This window comes from Barbus barbus (assembly GCF_936440315.1).
Source record: "Barbus barbus genome assembly, chromosome: 31".
Classification (NCBI taxonomy): Eukaryota; Metazoa; Chordata; class Actinopteri; order Cypriniformes; family Cyprinidae; genus Barbus; species Barbus barbus.
Window position 1 is genome coordinate 5,579,605 of NC_136759.1, and position 19,081 is coordinate 5,598,685.

At 38.1% G+C, this 19,081-nt stretch overlaps 1 protein-coding gene across 2 annotated transcripts in view; it reads left to right on the forward strand.

Annotated features, from left to right (window-relative positions):
* LOC306851459 (roundabout homolog 1-like) overlaps positions 1-19,081 on the forward strand; it is a 162,424-nt gene that overhangs the window by 109,352 nt on the left and 33,991 nt on the right. For both annotated transcript variants that reach the window (XM_079387705.1, XM_079387706.1), the window contains exons 3-9: positions 3,040-3,197; positions 8,040-8,160; positions 9,978-10,116; positions 10,214-10,341; positions 14,366-14,490; positions 14,861-15,032; positions 17,126-17,331. In XM_079387705.1, coding sequence (XP_079243831.1) covers positions 3,040-3,197; positions 8,040-8,160; positions 9,978-10,116; positions 10,214-10,341; positions 14,366-14,490; positions 14,861-15,032; positions 17,126-17,331 — 1,049 coding nt within the window. The remainder of the gene's footprint in view (positions 1-3,039; positions 3,198-8,039; positions 8,161-9,977; positions 10,117-10,213; positions 10,342-14,365; positions 14,491-14,860; positions 15,033-17,125; positions 17,332-19,081) is intronic.

Below are 19,081 nucleotides of genomic sequence, written 5' to 3' on the forward strand. Positions count from 1 at the left end.
TCATCCCTCCATTTTTGTATTATGTTTAGCAGGCACCATGTGGACAGATGATCTGGAGAGGGAATGTGCGGCAGTGTTCCGTGGGTTCACATCTGGGAACGATTGCGTTCATATATGCACATTGTTCATGTGGAATTGTTCTCGCAAACCTGACGTACATGCTCTTTTTCTCGGAATATTCTCACGATTTCGTAATTTCGTCCCGGTGACATTTCGTCTTGTACGTGATGCTCGATTGGACAGATGCAAGAAGTTATTGATTGTTTGGACGAAGTGATGAAACATGATGATGTTCACAGTTCCTATAGCAGAATCCTCCTTGGTTTGGAACCTACAAACCTGAGTACTTTGACGAACATATTTCTTTTTGCTGAACACATTGGTTTTGCTGGATAAGATAGTGGAGAACCAGGTTCTTGCTAGTAGTTTTTCTACTTTTAACTGCCAGTAATTCTATTCTAGCTGTGATTGGGTAGTCTGGAGTGGACAAACCAGCATCCAAAAGCAACATATGCTAGTCTATTCAGCATGATAATATTCAGTAAGCTTCTAAGCATATAGATATGGTGATTATGATACACATTTATGCTTATTTAACTGCTGTATTTCGATCATTCCCCATGGTTTCTCTTCAAGGGTGAGTGGATTCCCGTTGAAAAAGGCCCACAATCCTGTTTTTGACAAATCTTCCCGCATCTTTGCCAGCTCTGGGTTTTTGAAGTGCTTTTTTAGCAAATCTCCAGTTCCCCAATGGCTCCAGTAGAAGACTCCACAAACCCTCAGTGGTGGCTCAGCAAAATCCATTTCATTTCCGCCCAGCAGAGCTCGTACTATCATCCCTCTGTAGTCGGCGTGTGGTATTAAATATTCATTTCATTAATGTCGGAGGCATATCAACGCAAATCTTATTTTAATTTTACATTACCACATCTGTTTCGAATTTCTGTGAAGCATAAAGTTCTGCACGATTCTGGAAACTGAACAGCCATGTTTAGGACCATGTGAGGATTTGGATGGCAGTGAAGAGCGTAGTATTAGAATCAGTAGAATTCAGATCCAGCTCATTCAAAACTGGTATGTCCTATATTTTAAAATTAGTCATATAATTAGAGTTTTTTCATATAGTTATAATTAATAGTTGCTTTTAATCTTTTAATGATGCAAAAAACCCTAAAAGTATAAAAGAAATCATGACTTGTGTAGTATAATCCAAGTCTTCATGTAGATGTTCTTCAAAAATGTATCATTTGTGTTTCACAGACAAAAGAAGGTTATATTACTTATTTTGGGTTAACTGTCACTTTAAAGTGAAGAGTTTGGCTTCTCTCTCTCTTACCATCACTCTTTCTGTCACACTTCAGTGGTTTATATCATTTCCAGGACTTTATTCCCATTTTGTAGACACATGTTCAGAACTTGACTTATGTACACACACACACACACACAACTTTCCCCACAAGGCCCTGTTAGAAAGTGAGCACGTTATCAAGTTTCTCAGCTCAGGGTGCAAATCAAGCGTGGGTTGGTTTCGCACAACTGTGCAAACTCAATCCAAGTTTGTTGGTCCAGTGTGAAAATCAGAATCCCAGAGCTGATCCACGGACAGCAAACCCAGTTCACATTAGACACTGACCCTCATCTCTCTCTCCACCGGCCAGTGATCTCCTGCTGTACATGTGTCTCTATTTCCTCTATAGACTGCCTAATTATGCCGGTTGGGGAAACGAGATGCCTGTTGAAGTCCTTGGCTGGAAGGAATGATATGCTTGAGAGATTGTTACAGAGAAATAATGGAAAAGGAGAGAAGGAGAAGAAATTATTTCCATTTCTTTGAGCGAATCGCCTCTTTTCAGTGGGGTAAAAGGGGACTTTTACCTGCTCTGACATTACAAGCAGTAGAAACTGGAATCATATGGCCAGTTAAGTGCTTAAAGTCTTAAAGGAATTTGGAGGCAGTCAGGAGTTCAGGTTACCTTAAGCATCTCACTTTGATCTAGCGCTGAGGTTAATCGTGCCGACAGGAACACGTTCAGGGGCGTGAGAGCCAAAAGACATTTGCGTTTCTGTCGACTTAGACTTATCTGAAATTAAAAAGGGGAGAAATACTGATATGTGCTTAGAACACTAATTATTAGAAGACTAGTATTTTCACCAGCTAAAAACATGGCTTTAAGTCAGTTATTATATAAGTCTTTTGCTATAGTGTGTCAAGTAGGAAATATCAGTTTACATGTTGTATTAATTTTGCAATTAATTCTAATAATCCAGTGAGATTTTTGTTTGCATTTTTTTTATTGGTAAAAATACTACTGTTCTAATAATGTTGGCCACCATTGATTACCAAAGTGAACATGTTCCTTTGTAAAAAAATGTGCACAAAAACATCCGAAATGCACACTACAGAAGCAAATATGGTCCGTTTTGATTTCACATGGACTTTAAAGTGCTGTACAGGTTGGCAGCTGACTTGGTTTTGGAAAACAAAACATTTCAAGTTGCTATGTTTGAGCACATGTACTTTTCCTATGTCATGTGTATATAATTTAAAGCATTGGACTAATCTAATGTGCTGCTGTACAGTATCTACATGACACTGAAAGGAATGCTGTCTCGGATTAATGGGAACGCTTTAAGTGAATCCATCAGAAGGGTTGACTAACATGCTTAGGCTCTCGAATATAGAGCGTTTGTGTGAGCAGATATTAGACGTTATTGCGCACTTGAGCAGTGGTTTAGATGAATGTTCATTCTTCACTGCTCACTTGTGTCCTACATTAATATCACTTACATGCAGGAAGAGCACTTTATGTTTCAAACCCTCCTTTGTGCCTTTTTAGCTACTGTAAACAAAAGTTTTAGGTTTAATTGGTGAATGTTTGAAATAGATTAGAGGCGGTTTGCGCTGGGCAAGAGTAGAAAAATGTTCCTCTGGTGGTTTCTAATTTGTTATTCCTCTCTTCTAAACATTAGCATGAATGGTTTCCTGATAGAAATGCTGTTCATGATTCTAATATCTTTTTCTTTCTGTCTTTTCACCAGTTCTTCGAGATGATTTCAGACAGAACCCTGTGGACGTGATGGTGGCGGCGGGTGAGCCAGCGGTCATGGAGTGCCAGCCGCCCCGCGGACACCCCGAACCCACCATCTCCTGGAAGAAAGATGGAGTCACCATAGACGACAGAGACGAGAGGATAACGGTAAGGATATCAGACAGTGTTTCCTGTGAAATGAGCAGATTTCTAGACTGGTTAGTACTGGTTTGGTGCTCATCTAGCTGGGGGAAGAGCCTTATTTTACACTGGCTGGTTAAAGGGATAGTTCACTCAAAAATGAAAATCAGAGCAGATTTGGAGAAATCAAGCATTATATCGCTTGCTCAAGTCCAAACAGCTGATAAAAACATCCACAAGTAATGCACACAGACTTCTTGATATATTTGTTTCTTTCAAACATGCAGCTTTTCACTTCATAAGACATTAATTGATGGAGGGGAGTGTTTTGGATTACTTATGGATTTTTGTGATGTTTTTTATCACATCTCATTCTGACGGCACCCATTCACTGCATTGGATCCATTGGTGAACAAGTGATGCACTGTAATGCTAAATTTCTCCAAATCTGTTCAGATGAAGAAACAAACTCATCTATATCTTGGATGACCTGAGAGTAAACCATTTAGGTCAGCTGACAGGATTTCTGGGATACTAGAAGTTTATCTACCTAGAACCACAACATGATGATTTAAACAAAATTACAGCTTAAATAACACTTTTTTGGAAGACTTGGTGTAAGTGCCTTATTAAAATGATGGGCTTCACATTTCAGCCTTGTTTTTGCAAATTAAACCAGGTCCCTTCCTAATTTCCAATTTAGCATTACTGATGAAGACCTGCTATATGTTAATAAAAAGAGACACAGCAAAAAGAAGTTCCCTTATTTAATGCAGGTGGATAACAATCGCTTCTGCTGCGTTTTTCAAGCAAATGAAGGCCGATTAGGGCTTCTGCTGATGAGCGTTTAAACTGCGTCACATCCGACTCTGGCAGGGAAAAATTAATGGAGCCCATTCATCTGATTGGAAATGCATGTGGGAATGAAAGTTTGCCTTTGTCAGCGAAAACTCGCTCTCTGCTGATTTAATCCAGTCTTTAAACCAGGGCCACCAATTAGGTTTTTCTAATTAAATGTGTGCGAAATTAAGTAACGGGATCAGTCATGCTTCTTTTGTCTTATGTGGCGTATTTGTGTGGAATAAAGCTAAAGGTGGTTTGGGGGTTGTTATTTTCAATCAAACTGTAGACAGGGTTTCTGAGAATACAAATTTAGTGCTTAACTTTGGCTGAAAAGGCAAAGAAAGAATCTGTTTTGCATTCCAGCGTATGTGTAACTAAGATGTTTTTGGAATGCGATAGGGCTGATTATGATCAAACTGAATCAAAACTAGATCAAGTTTGTTGTTGTTTGTGTGTGTGTGTGTGTGTGTGACACACACACACACACACACACACACCTGACACACACACACACACACACACACAGACAGAACAAAGCACCACAGCAACAAACACAACAAAGTATATACAAAATATACTCTTACACCATGTGCTAATTATAAGTGACACAAAAAGATTCCAAACCAAACACGACACGACAACGCAACATGACAGAATCAAATATCACAGCCAATCAAAAGCGTGTGTGTGGGCGGGCTCTCTATGGAACATCTCTACATCTCTCTACTCGCAACAAAATTGATAAGCTTATAATCTAATTCATAAATATTAAAGCTTTTTAACATTATGAAATGTACATACTGAGTGACTGGAATGCATTTGTTGGTTCGCACTGAGTTTTAACATATATCTTTGCTTTAATTTATTTTCAAGATCTATTGTTGCTTTCAGTATGGCTATAAGGTCACATAAAATAATATTTAAACTCACATTAGACATGTTTAACTTTGAATAAAGTACATAATCAGTAGCTGAGATGATCACTTTCATATAGCCACGAAGTCACAGAAATAGAAACTGTTTCTAAAATAGAAATTTTGCACGTCGCAGCTAGTTTGGACAAAAACTCTGATTAACATGGAAAAGAGACCCTTTATCACGTATTGCAGCATCGCACAAAAGCTACGCATAAAAATACAAAAAGCCAGTACAACAAATACTACCTTACACTTAAATAATATATTACATCATTTTCATTTTTAAAATTATTAAATTTTTAAAACAAAACGTAAGAGCGACCATTATGAGAATGAGAATGGGGGAGTGTTTAGATGTGCAAATAGTGTAAATATTTGTGTTATTGTAAGAATCATTTGTCTTTTTTTGTTTAGTGACAAAATGCATTTCACCGCAATAAACTGATATCCGTTGGAACATTGGCTCAGCTACAGCTCTGCGTACAATAATGAGCATCAACATTATTCATTTGTTTTGCGTTCCACTGTTATCTCTAAATTAAAGCTCTCCAATTTGGCCATTAATTGCTTTTCAGCAGTAATTGCTGCAGTCTGCTCGAAAATGAACTGGAGCAGCGCGGCACACTGAAGCTGACGCTCCGTATTGTTTCGCAGCGCTTTGTTCAGAGTTTGTGTGATTATCTGGCCTGCTGAATGACTCCACACTGCGAGCTCTGTACGAGCACTTCTGCTCAAGCAGCGCTGCCAAACCACACAAGACAAAAGGCATGCGAATAAAGCAATCTCCCAATGCTCAGATTGATCGCATCCTCAGCAGCCGTCCTGCTGTTACACGAGGACAGAGGGAGCGAGGGAGGGTTCATTGACTCTGGACCGAGAGTGAAACGATCCTGCTGTGATGGAACTCCAAATATGTGTCTGTGTGAGCTTGGGATGTTTGGGTAGTTGCATTATGAAACCTAGCAAGTTTCCTATCTAGACAACAGTTTTTAGGTTTCATGCCTTACACCACATGTATCCTTAGCAGATAAAGCACAATGCATTTCAACAGGCAGCTCACTATCCTTTGAAATGGAGCTCGAGTGTTTTCCTGAGGCACATTCTCACTTTTATTTTGGTTTCAGCTTTTTTTCACTGTATGTTCTTACAAATGCGCACACACACACACACTTACTCCTCTGTCTGACCCGACCTTGTCTGGTCTGCGAGTCTTGTGCCGTTTCAGCCGTTAAGCTCTCTCTCAAACAAACAGTAACATAATGACACTTCAAACCCTCTCCAACACCACAGGGTGCCTTAAATAAACTCGCCCTCCTTCCTTCCCCTTCGACCTCTCCTTTGTTTAAAGACTCTTTTCCTCCATTAATATTTAGGAGAGGGGACAGGACTGAAGAATGCTTCAGAATGTGCTCAAAGGTGTCCCGTGAGACCTGGTGATGGATTCGTTTAGATGTTTTTGCTCTTTAAATGTAAATGACTGTAAAAAGCAATCTGAGAGAGACTGTACACTTCAATGATACTTTATTATTCGTTCTTTAGTGTCTATCTATCATCCATTGTTACTTTGATAGTGTCTTTCTTAGTTTCCATCCATCCTTCCTTCCATCCATCCATCCATCCATCATTTCATCTTTAGTTTCTGTCAGCGTCATCCATCCATCCATCCATAGTTTCTTCTGTAGTTTTTGTTAGTTTCCATCCACCCATCCATCCATTTATCCATCCGTCCTTCCTTCCATTCATTATTTCTTCTTTAGTTTTTTTGTTAGTTTCTATCCATCCATCCATCCATCGTTTATTTGATTTGTCTATTCATCCTTTTTTCTTCAGTAGTTTCCATTCATCCATTCATTCTTCCATTGTTTCTTTTGGAATTTCTTAGTTTTCATCCATCCATCCATTTCTTCTTTAGTTTCTTCTAGTTAATTTATGTCTGTCCATCCATCCATCAATCCATAGTTCCTTTGTTAATTTATGTCTATTCATCCATTTTTCTTCATTAGTTTCCATCCATCCATCCATCCATTATTTCTTAGTTTCTTTGTTAGTTTCTATCCATCCATCCATTGTTTCTTCTTTTGTTTCTTTGAGTTTCTGTCTATCCATCCATTGTTTCTTTGTTAGTTTCTATCCATCCATCCATTGTTTCTTCTTTTGTTTCTTTGAGTTTCTGCCTATCCATCCATTGTTTCTTTGTTAGTTTCTTCATTAGTTTCAATCTTCTTCTGTAGTTTCTTTGTTATTTTCCATCCAGCCATCCATTTCTTCTTTAGTTTCCTTGTTAGTTTCTATCTGTCTGTCTGTCCATCCATCCATCCATCCATCTATCGTTTTTTTCATTAATCTCTGTCTATTCATCCATCTTTATTCATTAGTTATCATCCATTCATCCATCCATCCATCCATAATTTCTTAGTTTCTGTCTATCCATTGTTTCTTCATTTTTGTTTATCTCTCTGTTCATCCATTTATTGTGAATTTTGAGCTGTAAAATCACATTTCAGTGCAAGAGAGTAAAGATTGTTTGTGGCATTTGTGCACATGACCTCATAAGTGTAATATCTGCATCTAATTTGCAAATTATGGGATATACAGCGGATGCCTCTGGTCTTTATCACTAAGATTCTGTTTACACATTCCACACGTTAACCACAGTCAGATCCAACCGCTGGACTCATGACTGCAGCGAATGCTAATCAATGAGACATGACATGATCTGCCATAAAGTGAACCCACATGTTGACCTGTGTAAGTGCAGGCAGGTAGGGGGCCGCAGGAGAGCTGCCACATTCTGTTCCCCCTCACTGACTCTCGCCGTGTGGTCCCCTGATGCAGGGGTTAGATGTGTTGTGTGTGTGTGATTTTGATCCGCTCAGGTGAATGAGGACCCCCAGCTGCCCTTACAATTGCCTGAGAAGAAAAAAAGGGCCTCTTTGGCCTGAAATCAGATGCCTGGGAAAATATAAGCTCGGCTGAATAGCCACTACACAAATGTACACACACTCACACACACACACACACACACACACACACTATATATAGTGTAAAGGTTTTGACCTTTGACATTTAATCCTCATATTTATGACTTCTCATATTTTCTTTCTGACAGATACGAGGAGGAAAACTGATGATCACCAACACCAGAAAAACGGATGCAGGGAAGTACGTGTGCGTGGGAACTAACATGATGGGGGAACGAGAGAGCGAGATCGCAGAGCTGACCGTTCTTGGTACGTTTGCAATATATTTCTGCTTTAATTTATGCATTTCAATATATGACATGTCTGATTCTCAGATACTCCGGCACATGATCTGCCTTCTTCATGACGTACATATGTTTATATAATCAGGTTCCCACACAAACCTCTGGTGCATTCGATTGTGGAAACGCATGCAGATGGATTCACTTAAACACACACACACGTCTTATGAACTGTTTGTTTCTGAGCAGAGCAGGAGAAAGTCCAGATGTTTAGAGTTTGTGTGCTTAGCTGTAGGAAGACTCCAGCGTGTCATTGGCCCTGTTTAGGAGACATGGACCCATTATCCTCAGTTTGCCGTGAAACAAATGCCAGCTCACACTTCACACACCCCTTCATTCACACATACACACAAAAATATACATTCATCTGGCATCCAACACCTTAACATATCAGTTTACACTACCCAACATCAGAGATGTGACCTTTGACCTTCCCTCCTTAATCCCTGCAACACAGCCGTCCTCTTCTCCATCACTGTCAACCTCATTATTCAATGTCTGCTGGCATATTTACACATTATAGGAGAAAGTCACCAGCCATATTATGTCAAGTCAAGTTTACTGTCATTCTCAAGTGTATGAAATGAAGTGAAATGTAATTCCTCCAAAAACACTTCCAGAAATCGCAGCAGATTTCATTTAAAGTGTCATGTGACGCTTTTCTAAATGATTGCCATTGGTCATTCAAACAGATAGTCCCGCCCCCAACTCAAGCCATTGGTTGATCCATTATTGATATGTTAATACTTTTCTGAGATGGCAACCTGTGAATTACTGACTTACAGTAGAATCTGTATTAAGGTGAGATGGAAGAAACTATATAAAAATTGACTCCTCTTAAAAGACTAATTTCTAATTTTCATAAATGTATCAGCTATTTTCATGAATGACTCAATTTCATTTAATGAATCAGTGTTATTTTAGTATTATTTGTATACAGTGATATAATTTATTCTATGTATTTATACAATTTTCAGTTTTCATTTTAGTTTAAGTTGTAGTAATTTTGTTTTGCTTTTAATTTTCATTTATTGTTTTTATATTTCTGTTTATACTTATTTTTAAAATATTTTTTTTGTCATTTTGAACTTAAGCATATTTATTTCACTAAGTTGCCAAGGCAACGTTTGTAATTTTATTATTATTATTTATTTTATATTTTGAGTTTTTAAGTGTTTAATCATTTCTTTTTAATTTATTAAACATTATTTAAATGATCAAAAATGATTTTTAATAGTTTTAGTTAACAATAACACTGATAGCAGTACCTAGCCCACATTAGATGTGAAGTAATATAAATGGAAAGTGTAATAAACACAACATGGACTAAAAAAATAAAAATCAATGGGTACATTACAAGTGATCGATAAACATAAATGAACTGCTGTGATACAGAAAATGTGCTTTTAAGGAACTGTAGCGCTGTTTCCTCATATCAGTGGGTTAGATCATCTTAATCTGAACAGATTCTATCATATCCTAACATCAAAGTTATATAATCTTAATAAATATTTCAGAGAGGAAGCTTTCTTTAGGATTAGCTGCATGAACGTTTAGGCTAAAACAACAAGTCAGAGTTCAAGCTGAAGCAGAAACCAAAGGTGAACTGTTTGTTTGAGGAAATCTACTAAAAGTAGCTGTTATGAAGAAGAAAGATGAGAACGAGTAAAAATAGATGTATGTATATAGTTCACTGTTAAGTTCATAAATAGCCAATCAGATCAGAGAAGGGAATATCTCATAGGGAAACCTGTATTACATAATAAGCTGTGTGTTTGTGTGCAGAGAGGCCCAGTTTCTTACGAAAGCCGAGCAGTCAGTCTGTTCTGGTGGACCAGAGTGTGGAGTTCAGATGTGAAGCTCAAGGAGACCCCGTGCCCACCATCCGCTGGAGGAAAGAGGACGGAGATCTTCCCAAGGGAAGGTATGAGTGAGAAGCCGTCTGGTTAGTTTATATTAAGAACAATAAAATAGGAATGGAAAATGCCCAGAAAGAAAGAATCTTATCGTCATCTTCTCAGACATGAGATCTGGGAGGACCACACGCTCAAACTGAAGAGGCTGACCTCAGGAGACGCCGGTTCATACACCTGTCAGGCGGAGAACATGATGGGGAAGACGGAGGCCAGCGCCACCCTCACCGTCCACGGTAAGAACACACAAACACACGCTGTCACTCATCTCACGCTGCTTGACAAACTGCTTTGATCCTGCAGCCACTTATCTATAATTTGAAGTCATGAATGCCCTCAGTGGGCGGGAGATTGTGTGTGTGCTTCGACCAGCTTATTCACAGCTGTTAGTTTCCAGACAAACGTTTGCTGCTTTGACAGCTTGTCAGGTAGCTTTGTCTGACTGGATGCTGCATCATTTTGAATGTTCCTTACCATTTTTTTCCTAGCTGTTGGAAAATCTTTTTTTTTTCTGTATCCTGCGAGTGAAACAAGATTATTTCTGTCATTTTTCTGAAGCGTCATCCCCACCACAGTGTCATTTGCACCACATCTCAAACGATTTGTTGTGTTTGGTGGTGGAAATGAAATTTTAATGTGAAAAAATGGGTGAAATCTTCATCTTCCTTAGGTTTTTGGAAACTTGATTGGAAATTATTCAGTTGACGTTTAACTTGATTTTGATTTACTTTTGTTTTTCACACACATTTTTCTTATGATGTATTCATTTTGTTTCTTCATTTTCACTTTAAGTCTTCCCTTGAGTGAATTTCACACTCTTGAAGGCTCAACTCTTTAGAGAACAATGTGCACATTGTGTCCTGACACCCCTGAGTAGTTTCCTCCTCCTCCTCTCTCCTTCCCTGCTTTGCTTTTTGCTTTTACTTGTTTTTACTGCTTACAGAAATTGCTGAATTATTATTTTACATGTGTGTTTAGTGGGCCAGCAACATTGGAACCAGACTTATAAACACGTCTGCTTCAATAATCAGTCTGTCCAGTGAAGTGGCTTTTTACTAAACTTGTCTTTGGCACAGCACTGCTTTTCAGATGCCAAGAAATGAGATTCCTCAAACATTCGACATGATGAGTTCTATTAGAGGATGTCTTTTGTGAGCTTCCTACTTTTGGGCATCGTAGATGCATTTGAAGAGTCAAACGATTCATCAAATGATTCATTCAATTCAAGATTTGGTTCAATTCAAGTCTTGGTGAGCAGCTCACTAGGATTTGAGACACAGTCAAATGCACACAAACACACACAATCTCTGAGATAAGTCATTTAGAATAAGAGTCGAAAGATAATGTTGGATACAAACGAGGCCTCTCTCAGCTGGCGATTTAGTCATTAGTACTGATGTATTTGAGGAAAGTGCTAGAATGCCATGCGAGTCCCAGGAGTAGCTGCGTTAATGGGCCATAGAAACCAAGTAGAGTGGGAGCCGCTAACACTGCCAAAAGAGCAAACGGCCCGGCCAAGTCGAGTTCTCTTTACCCAGCTGTTCTCAAATATTCCGCTTTCCCTCATTTCTCACCCTTCATTTGTGTCCATCTCTCTAGGATCGACTCCAAATGGCCCGAGTTATTGCATTTAAAGTTCAATTTGACCTATTTACTGAGCTTGCTTAACAAGTGCTCTTGGTTTATTGTTTCTTTGCATAATCTTTCATTAAAATTTCATTTTCACCCTACTTTATTCCAACTAAATAGTAGGTTTAATTTGGAAATATGTCACTTTACAGATGCTTTGTGAATGCCATTTCATGTCATTTTCAACTTTTGATTGTGAGAGTGAGGATTTTTAAACAAATTGTGGAAAATTGCTGCTGAAATGTTGAGAATTTTAGAGTGTTTAATTTCCATGCATTACACCTTCCAGCAGTTCTAAAACAACTTCTCTACATTTTTTTTAATGTAAAGAACATTTTAATAATCTAAAGAACCCTTTTCCACGATAAAGAACCTTTTTTGCCATGGAACGCTTCCATGAATTTTAAAGGTTCTTTGTGGAACCATTTATGCCAATAAAGAACCTTTTTAAGAGTGTAGCGGAAACAAATAATATAATAAAACAATTTGAAAGTATTAAAATAATTGTATGCCAGTATTCAGACAAACAGATAGTCACGCCCCTAAACTCATGTCATATTTGGGGAAAAAAATGACACACTGCAGCTTTTAAAGGGCCAGACCCCAGGTTACATTGACCACATAATAAAATCTTTGGCCAGACCAGAAGAATAAAACCTTCATTCATACCTCACACGCACAACTCAAGACTGATAGAATTGTTTCTTTGTCTGGTTTCTGCCATATATTTCAGCTCATGATATATTTACAACGTGTGTGTGCTTGCCACACCTTATGTTTTTGTGTTTTATTCTCATAAATACATCATTGCACTGATTTTGTTCTGTAAGCATATGCTGTCATTTTTGCTTCATGTCATGTGCGGTTTATTTGCGCATCTATCACATCTGTGTTTTATCGTGCTTCTATTTTTTTCCTTCCTCTTTCAGTTGTGTCTGGTAAGTTGCAAATGTCACCCGTCACCATTTTTGCTGCATTGACAGCAACAGGAAGTTGTCAGAACCACCATCCATCCACCTTCCATCCTCCCACCAATCAGCACGCTTGTCTGGGTTGTCACCGGCAACAGTGACAGCACAGCAGGCCTGGGTAAAACTAATGCTCGCTCGGAGCGTACAAGGTAACGTCAAAATCGCCACATTTTATTCTCACTTAGTTGAAAATTCTTCCTTTATTCGTCCGGACGCATTACGGCAGTGTGTGATTTGACAGGTGTAAGATTGGTTTAGTGCTGCGGTCTATGTGGCGTTCGCCATCGTAGGGGGTCATACTTTGTGTCACATATTATGAACATATTCATCCTTATTACAAGCTGAAATGGCTCCGTGCTGTTACGGACGCTGAAGTCGAGTTCGCGTCGGAAATCACAAAGACGGAGTTTGTTATTAAGATGCATGAAAAACCTGCAACCAACATGACGCCGGTGCCATTAAAGAGTGTCAGCACGGGACAGATGGCCCAAATTTATCCCCCATCTCCATGTAAATTTTATTGCTTTGTGCCCTTGCCCATGCAAATGAAGCAGACGTGGCGGTCATGCTGGTTTTATATCACACCTACATCTGTTTTTATGTTTCGGCATACCTGCACATGCTTCCATTAAACTGCAGTATGACTCTCCTTTTATCGCCTGCCGTTAATGTGACGCTGAAGGGTTGAGCTCTGTCAATCTCCAGTGTATTTATTGTATACGCAAGAAATTTGACTGATGTCAAAGACCCCCTGAAATCAAAATGAGAGACTTGCTTGTAGAGGCTGAAATGCACTAATACAATTCACAGTCTTTCTCTTCTAGGACCAAAAATATTAATGACTCGTGTCCAGATATTTGTCCAATGCATTGATCTATAAAACAAGAATGTCGCGGCCAAATCTGTGACGTAAACTAAAGATTATTGACCCAACTTCCTGTTTTAATAAAAAATATTTCAACAGGAAAAAGAACAATATGCTCGCCAAGTCATTTCATAGCATTGTGTAAAGAAATGTTAAGATAGAAATGTTGACACAGACGTAGATAGAAAAGAATTTTGACAAAATTGTGTGTACATTAATGCACTTACACTGGATATTTAAAAATGTTTATATGTATGTACTATATATAAATACTAAAATAGAAATACTGTTTTTTGAAAGAAAAAAATGCATTTATTCAGCAAGGATGCATTAAATTGATTAAAAAACAGTAAAGACATTGATGCTACAATTTCTATTTAAATCTTTTACAAATAAATGCTGTTATTTTGACTGTTTGTCAAAGAATGCTATTTTTTCCTCAACATTGATGATAATAGGTTTCTTGAACACCAAATCAGTATATTAGAGTGATTTCTAAAAGATCATGTGACACTGAAGACTAGAGTAATGATGCTGAAAATTCAGCTTTGCATCGCAGGAATAAATTTCATTTTTAAAATATTTTCAAATAGAAAGCAGGTACTAGGTACCAGGTGTTAGAAAGATGATTTAATGAAATGCAAATACATATTTTAGAAAATAAACGCTGCACGTCTGCTTAGACTTCCACTGTAAGTGCATTAATGTAAATGTGTGTTTTTGTTTTTTTTACATACTAAGAGTCAAAATGAATTGATCTTTGGTAATTGATTTGTTTAACTCGTATTCCTGCAGTTCCTCCTGTGTTCGTGGTGCGACCCAGGAATCAAGTGGTCGGGATGGGCCGCACTGTGACCTTTCAGTGCGAAGCCACAGGAAGTCCTCAGCCTGCCATATTTTGGCAGAAAGAAGGCAGTCAGGTGAGAATGTTTGTGTTTTTTCACTTGTGGTACGAAGATGCATTTCCTGAGCGCACTTTTACAGTAACATATAAAATGCATGGCACTCATCCCCATTAAAGCCAGTCGGATTTATGAGGCCATCTGCACATTTACACACATCTAATGGGCTCTGTACCACTCCACACCTCTAACACACCTCAAGTCATCTTGGTTTGATCAATGTCACTCATCACACACTCATTCAGGCACACCGTGCCAATAGTAAGTCCTGACAAGATGTTTATTTCTCGCTCACTGAATATTCTTGCAGTAATTAGTGTTTGTTTTTATATTTTTGTTATCAAATCCTACCTCTATTCATAATCTTTTTCCTCTTCCCCCTCTCCAGAACCTTCTGTTCTCCTCTCAACCTCCTCCTCCCTCCAGTCGATTCTCTGTCTCTCAGACGGGCGATCTGACCATCACAGCGGTGGAGCGTTCGGATGGAGGCTACTACAGCTGTCAGGCTCTGAACATCGCTGGCAGTGTGATCACCAAAGCCCTGCTGGAGGTTACAGACGGTGAGATGAATGCACTCGACACAGATGAAGCCTCAGTGAGCGCAAAAGTGCTTATGTGCAGACATTTTTGCGACTCGGTTTAGGGGAAGTTACTCCCAAAAAGTTAATTTTATTTTATTTTTAATGTAATTTAAATTTTTTATGAAATATACTGTATTAATTGCACTTTTTGGCACTGTAAATGCCTTACTCATTATATTACTTATGGATTTATTTGTAAAACACATAGTAACCTTTTCTAGATGGGCATTATAAAGATAAACATTGAATTTTCTATCAATATTCATAGATTGCTGCTATTAGTTTCATGTAGCACAATGCATCTCAGAGGTGTTTTTCCACCAGGATGCGATTCATTTTACTTAATCACATTTTGCTGTTGTAATATTCTTACAGAAATAATGTAAGTGATGAAGTCAGTCAGTACTGAACTGAGTAACCCTGAATGATTCGCTGACCGAAAGAGTCTGACTCGGCAGTGAGTTTGAGACTTGAATCCTTTTGACTGAATCATTAAAAAGAATCAGTTCATTAGAGTCATTTGTTGGCTAAATAGACATTACAGCTCGTGCTATTCATTTTTGCATGCGACACGCACTGTATAAAGGCAAAACATTTTAAATATTTGTGGCTGGACATAAAATTTAGATTTAAAATTCATATTAAGTGCAAATAACAATATTTTATAGAAAATACACACATTACTCCAACACTGATTACTCCGTATGTTCAAATTGTCAATAAGACACTTCAGCTGAATAGTGACAGTTTGGCAGTTCTCTCTCATCCAACATAATCTCCTTTGAGTGCCGTCCAAAGCAAGACAAAGAGAGCGAATGTGAGGTAAAGAAAGAATAATAACAGTTATTTTAGCGCCAGTCTGCTCTCTGGCCTCGCTCTCATTGCAGGCACGGAGCGTAATTACAGGTCAGCACCATGATGATTCAGTAATTACAACAGCAGCGACGTGAGGACACAACCGTGCCTGAGCGAACGTGTCATGTGATACATAATTCATCCCTTTGATGGCCCTTACAAAAGTGTTGTAGGGCTTTGAAAACGCGCTGTAGTGGCGGTTATGCAAATTGCAGCCGTATAAATGGTGGTAATGCTTCTAGCGGGGTCGAACACAATCAGATGGACGTAAACATCGCAGCGTTTACTACAATCAGACGGGCCAGGTCCGCTGTGAGAGAGAGGAGGCCGCGGCGGGGGGTGATTGTGTTTGGGTGTGTTTTAGTGTGGTGGTGAAGGCCGGTGTGTGTGAGAGAGGTTTAGTGCTGCTGAAATGCTGCCGGTATTAATTGCTCGTCTCTAGTTTGGCTTCACTCTGCTACTGCTGGTGACTGATTATAAAATTGCTTCCAGTTAAAAAAATTGGATTCCATCTCTATTTCTCTCTCTCTCTCGTTCTTAAAACATGTACTCAGCTCATTTGCTGCCAGGCATTCCTCTCTCACATGCTATTTTTCCTTGGTTACATTTATTTTTATTTGCGTTCTTCGTTCTCTTTACCTCTGACCGTACACGCACTCACTTCTGTGGCTCTTAGAAAATGTGGAAGGATGTATTTTGGATTTTGGTTTGGAGTACTGTAGTGTTTTATTATAGTTATTATAATGATATTAGTAGGTCTGGGACAACTTTAAGACTCTGTCTCGTTCACTTTCTTCCTCTTTGTCTCATCCTGTCTTTCGGTCTCTCACTTTGTTTAATGCATTTTAGTGGCTTTAGAAATCATTTAGATTCATATCACCAAATATTTTTAAGCTTAGCCGAATGCATGCATTTTATTTAATTTTATTTTATTATTTATTTTATACATTTAGTTTTTTTTAGAGTAGATAGAATAGAAAAAGAAGAGGGAATGCTAGTGTTAGAGGGTCATTCTTTATTATAAATAATAAAAAAAAGAAAACAAATTGACAAAATAGAATTAGAATAGAGAGCTAGACTTAGTAATATGAAAGAAAATAATATGGTCTAGGTATTGATAATATAAATAATACTCAGCATGATATTAATAAATAATACAATTATTTTGTTACTGTTATTATACTCCTATACTAAAATGATTGGTTTCTGTCTCACAGTGATCTCAGACAGACCTCCACCCATCGTCCGCCAGGGTCCCACCAACCAGACCGTGGCTGTGGACGGCACGGTGGTCCTGGGATGCCAAGCCACCGGCACGCCGACTCCCACCATCCTGTGGAGGAAAGACGGGGTCCTGGTGTCCACCCACGACTCTCGGCTCAAACAGCTGGACACGGGAGCCCTGCAGATCCGTTACGCTAAGGTACGGTGGCTCTGAGAGATCAGAACCACATCAAAGCCTGACATATTTATCATGCAGATAAATGTACAGTAACAGGGGACTTGACTCCAGTTCATGGGAACCTTTTCCTTTGGTGGATTTATAGCTTTGAGATTCCTCTCTGACCCTGATGATGCATTAAAACGCTCACGTATGGAGGTCTGAGCATGTGCTCGTTTGTTGCACCAAACCAACTTGTTCTCGTAAAGTACTGTTTCCCTTGTACGCTTTTCCTTAGTAACAGATTTTGATGGAATTTTCCATTCCAAACACACCACACAGAACAACTATTTACAGGGAATCTTGAGCAGTTTTGTGCTGCGCCGCTCATCTCAGACCCAGCGCCTCGCTTTCATTTTTATTAATATTTTATTCATGGAGGTTTCTGAATGCGGCAGGGTGGTTTTAGGATGCGGTTAGCTGCAGTTTCTTTCTGAGCTGAAGTTGGCAGATCTTTTTTGAGCTGTTAGCTGTTTTATTCCCAGATATCTGAGACAGCACTGCAGGATTCACTGACAGAATCACAAATCACAGCTGCCTTTATAAAAATATTGTGTTGTGAATTCTTTTCGCACACTTTTGGGTAACATTTCCACAGATTTACCACATACCTAGTGGTTTGTGAGGGCATACATTTCATGAGAAAATAATAAAATGATTACCATGATAAAAATGTGGCTTTTAATTAGCATGTTTTGTTTATTTTATTTTATTAACATTATTAACTTTATTAGTTCATTAATGAGACTGGTACAGAAAATTATGGTAACACCAGGGATCCTCAAATCTGGCTCGCGAGATCCACTTTCCTGCAGAGTTTAGCTCTAACCCTGATCAAACACACCTGAGCTGCTAATTAATGTCTTCAGGATCAGTAGAAAATCACAGGTAGGTGAGTTTGATCAGGGTTGGAGCTAAACTCTGCAGGAAAGTGGATCTCGCGAGCCAGATTTGAGTATCACTGGTAATTTTATTTTAGGGTCTCTTAACTAGTTGCTTATTAGCATTCATATTACTAGAACATTACCCATTTATTAGAATTAATTAAGCACATATTAATGCTTTATTCTGTATGACCTTATTCTACATCCCTACCCAATACCTAAACTTAACAACTACCTTACTAACTATTAATAAGCAGCAAATTAGGAATTGATAGAGGGAAAAGGTGTAGTTAATAGTGAATAAGTGTGAATAAGTAAATATATATATAATTTTTTTTATAGTGAGGCAGTACGTATATACATATAGCTATATATACATATACACACACACACACACATATATATATATATATATATATATATATATATATATATATATATATATATATATATATATATATATATATATATATATATATATATATAGCATTTCTCTAAAAACAAGACATAATATCTCATCTTAATTTTATATATTATCATATCACATCATCTGGAATTTTGTATCTCTAGGTAGTTGATCATATTTTAAGGATGTTTTTATAAGACAAAAATACACATTTTTGCAGTACCTCACTATAAATAATAATAATAATACAGGTAGAAAGTATTGATACAGTATAGGTATATTGATCATACATCCTTAATTTGAAATTGCTAATGATTGCAAAATAGTCCTAATATCTTGTTTATGTATGCATCTTTGAAGGTTTGTTCTTTTGTTAGTGTGTGAGTGAACCCAGACATAGGTGTGTGTCGTACAGCATCAGACAGGCTTTCCTTTCATCCCT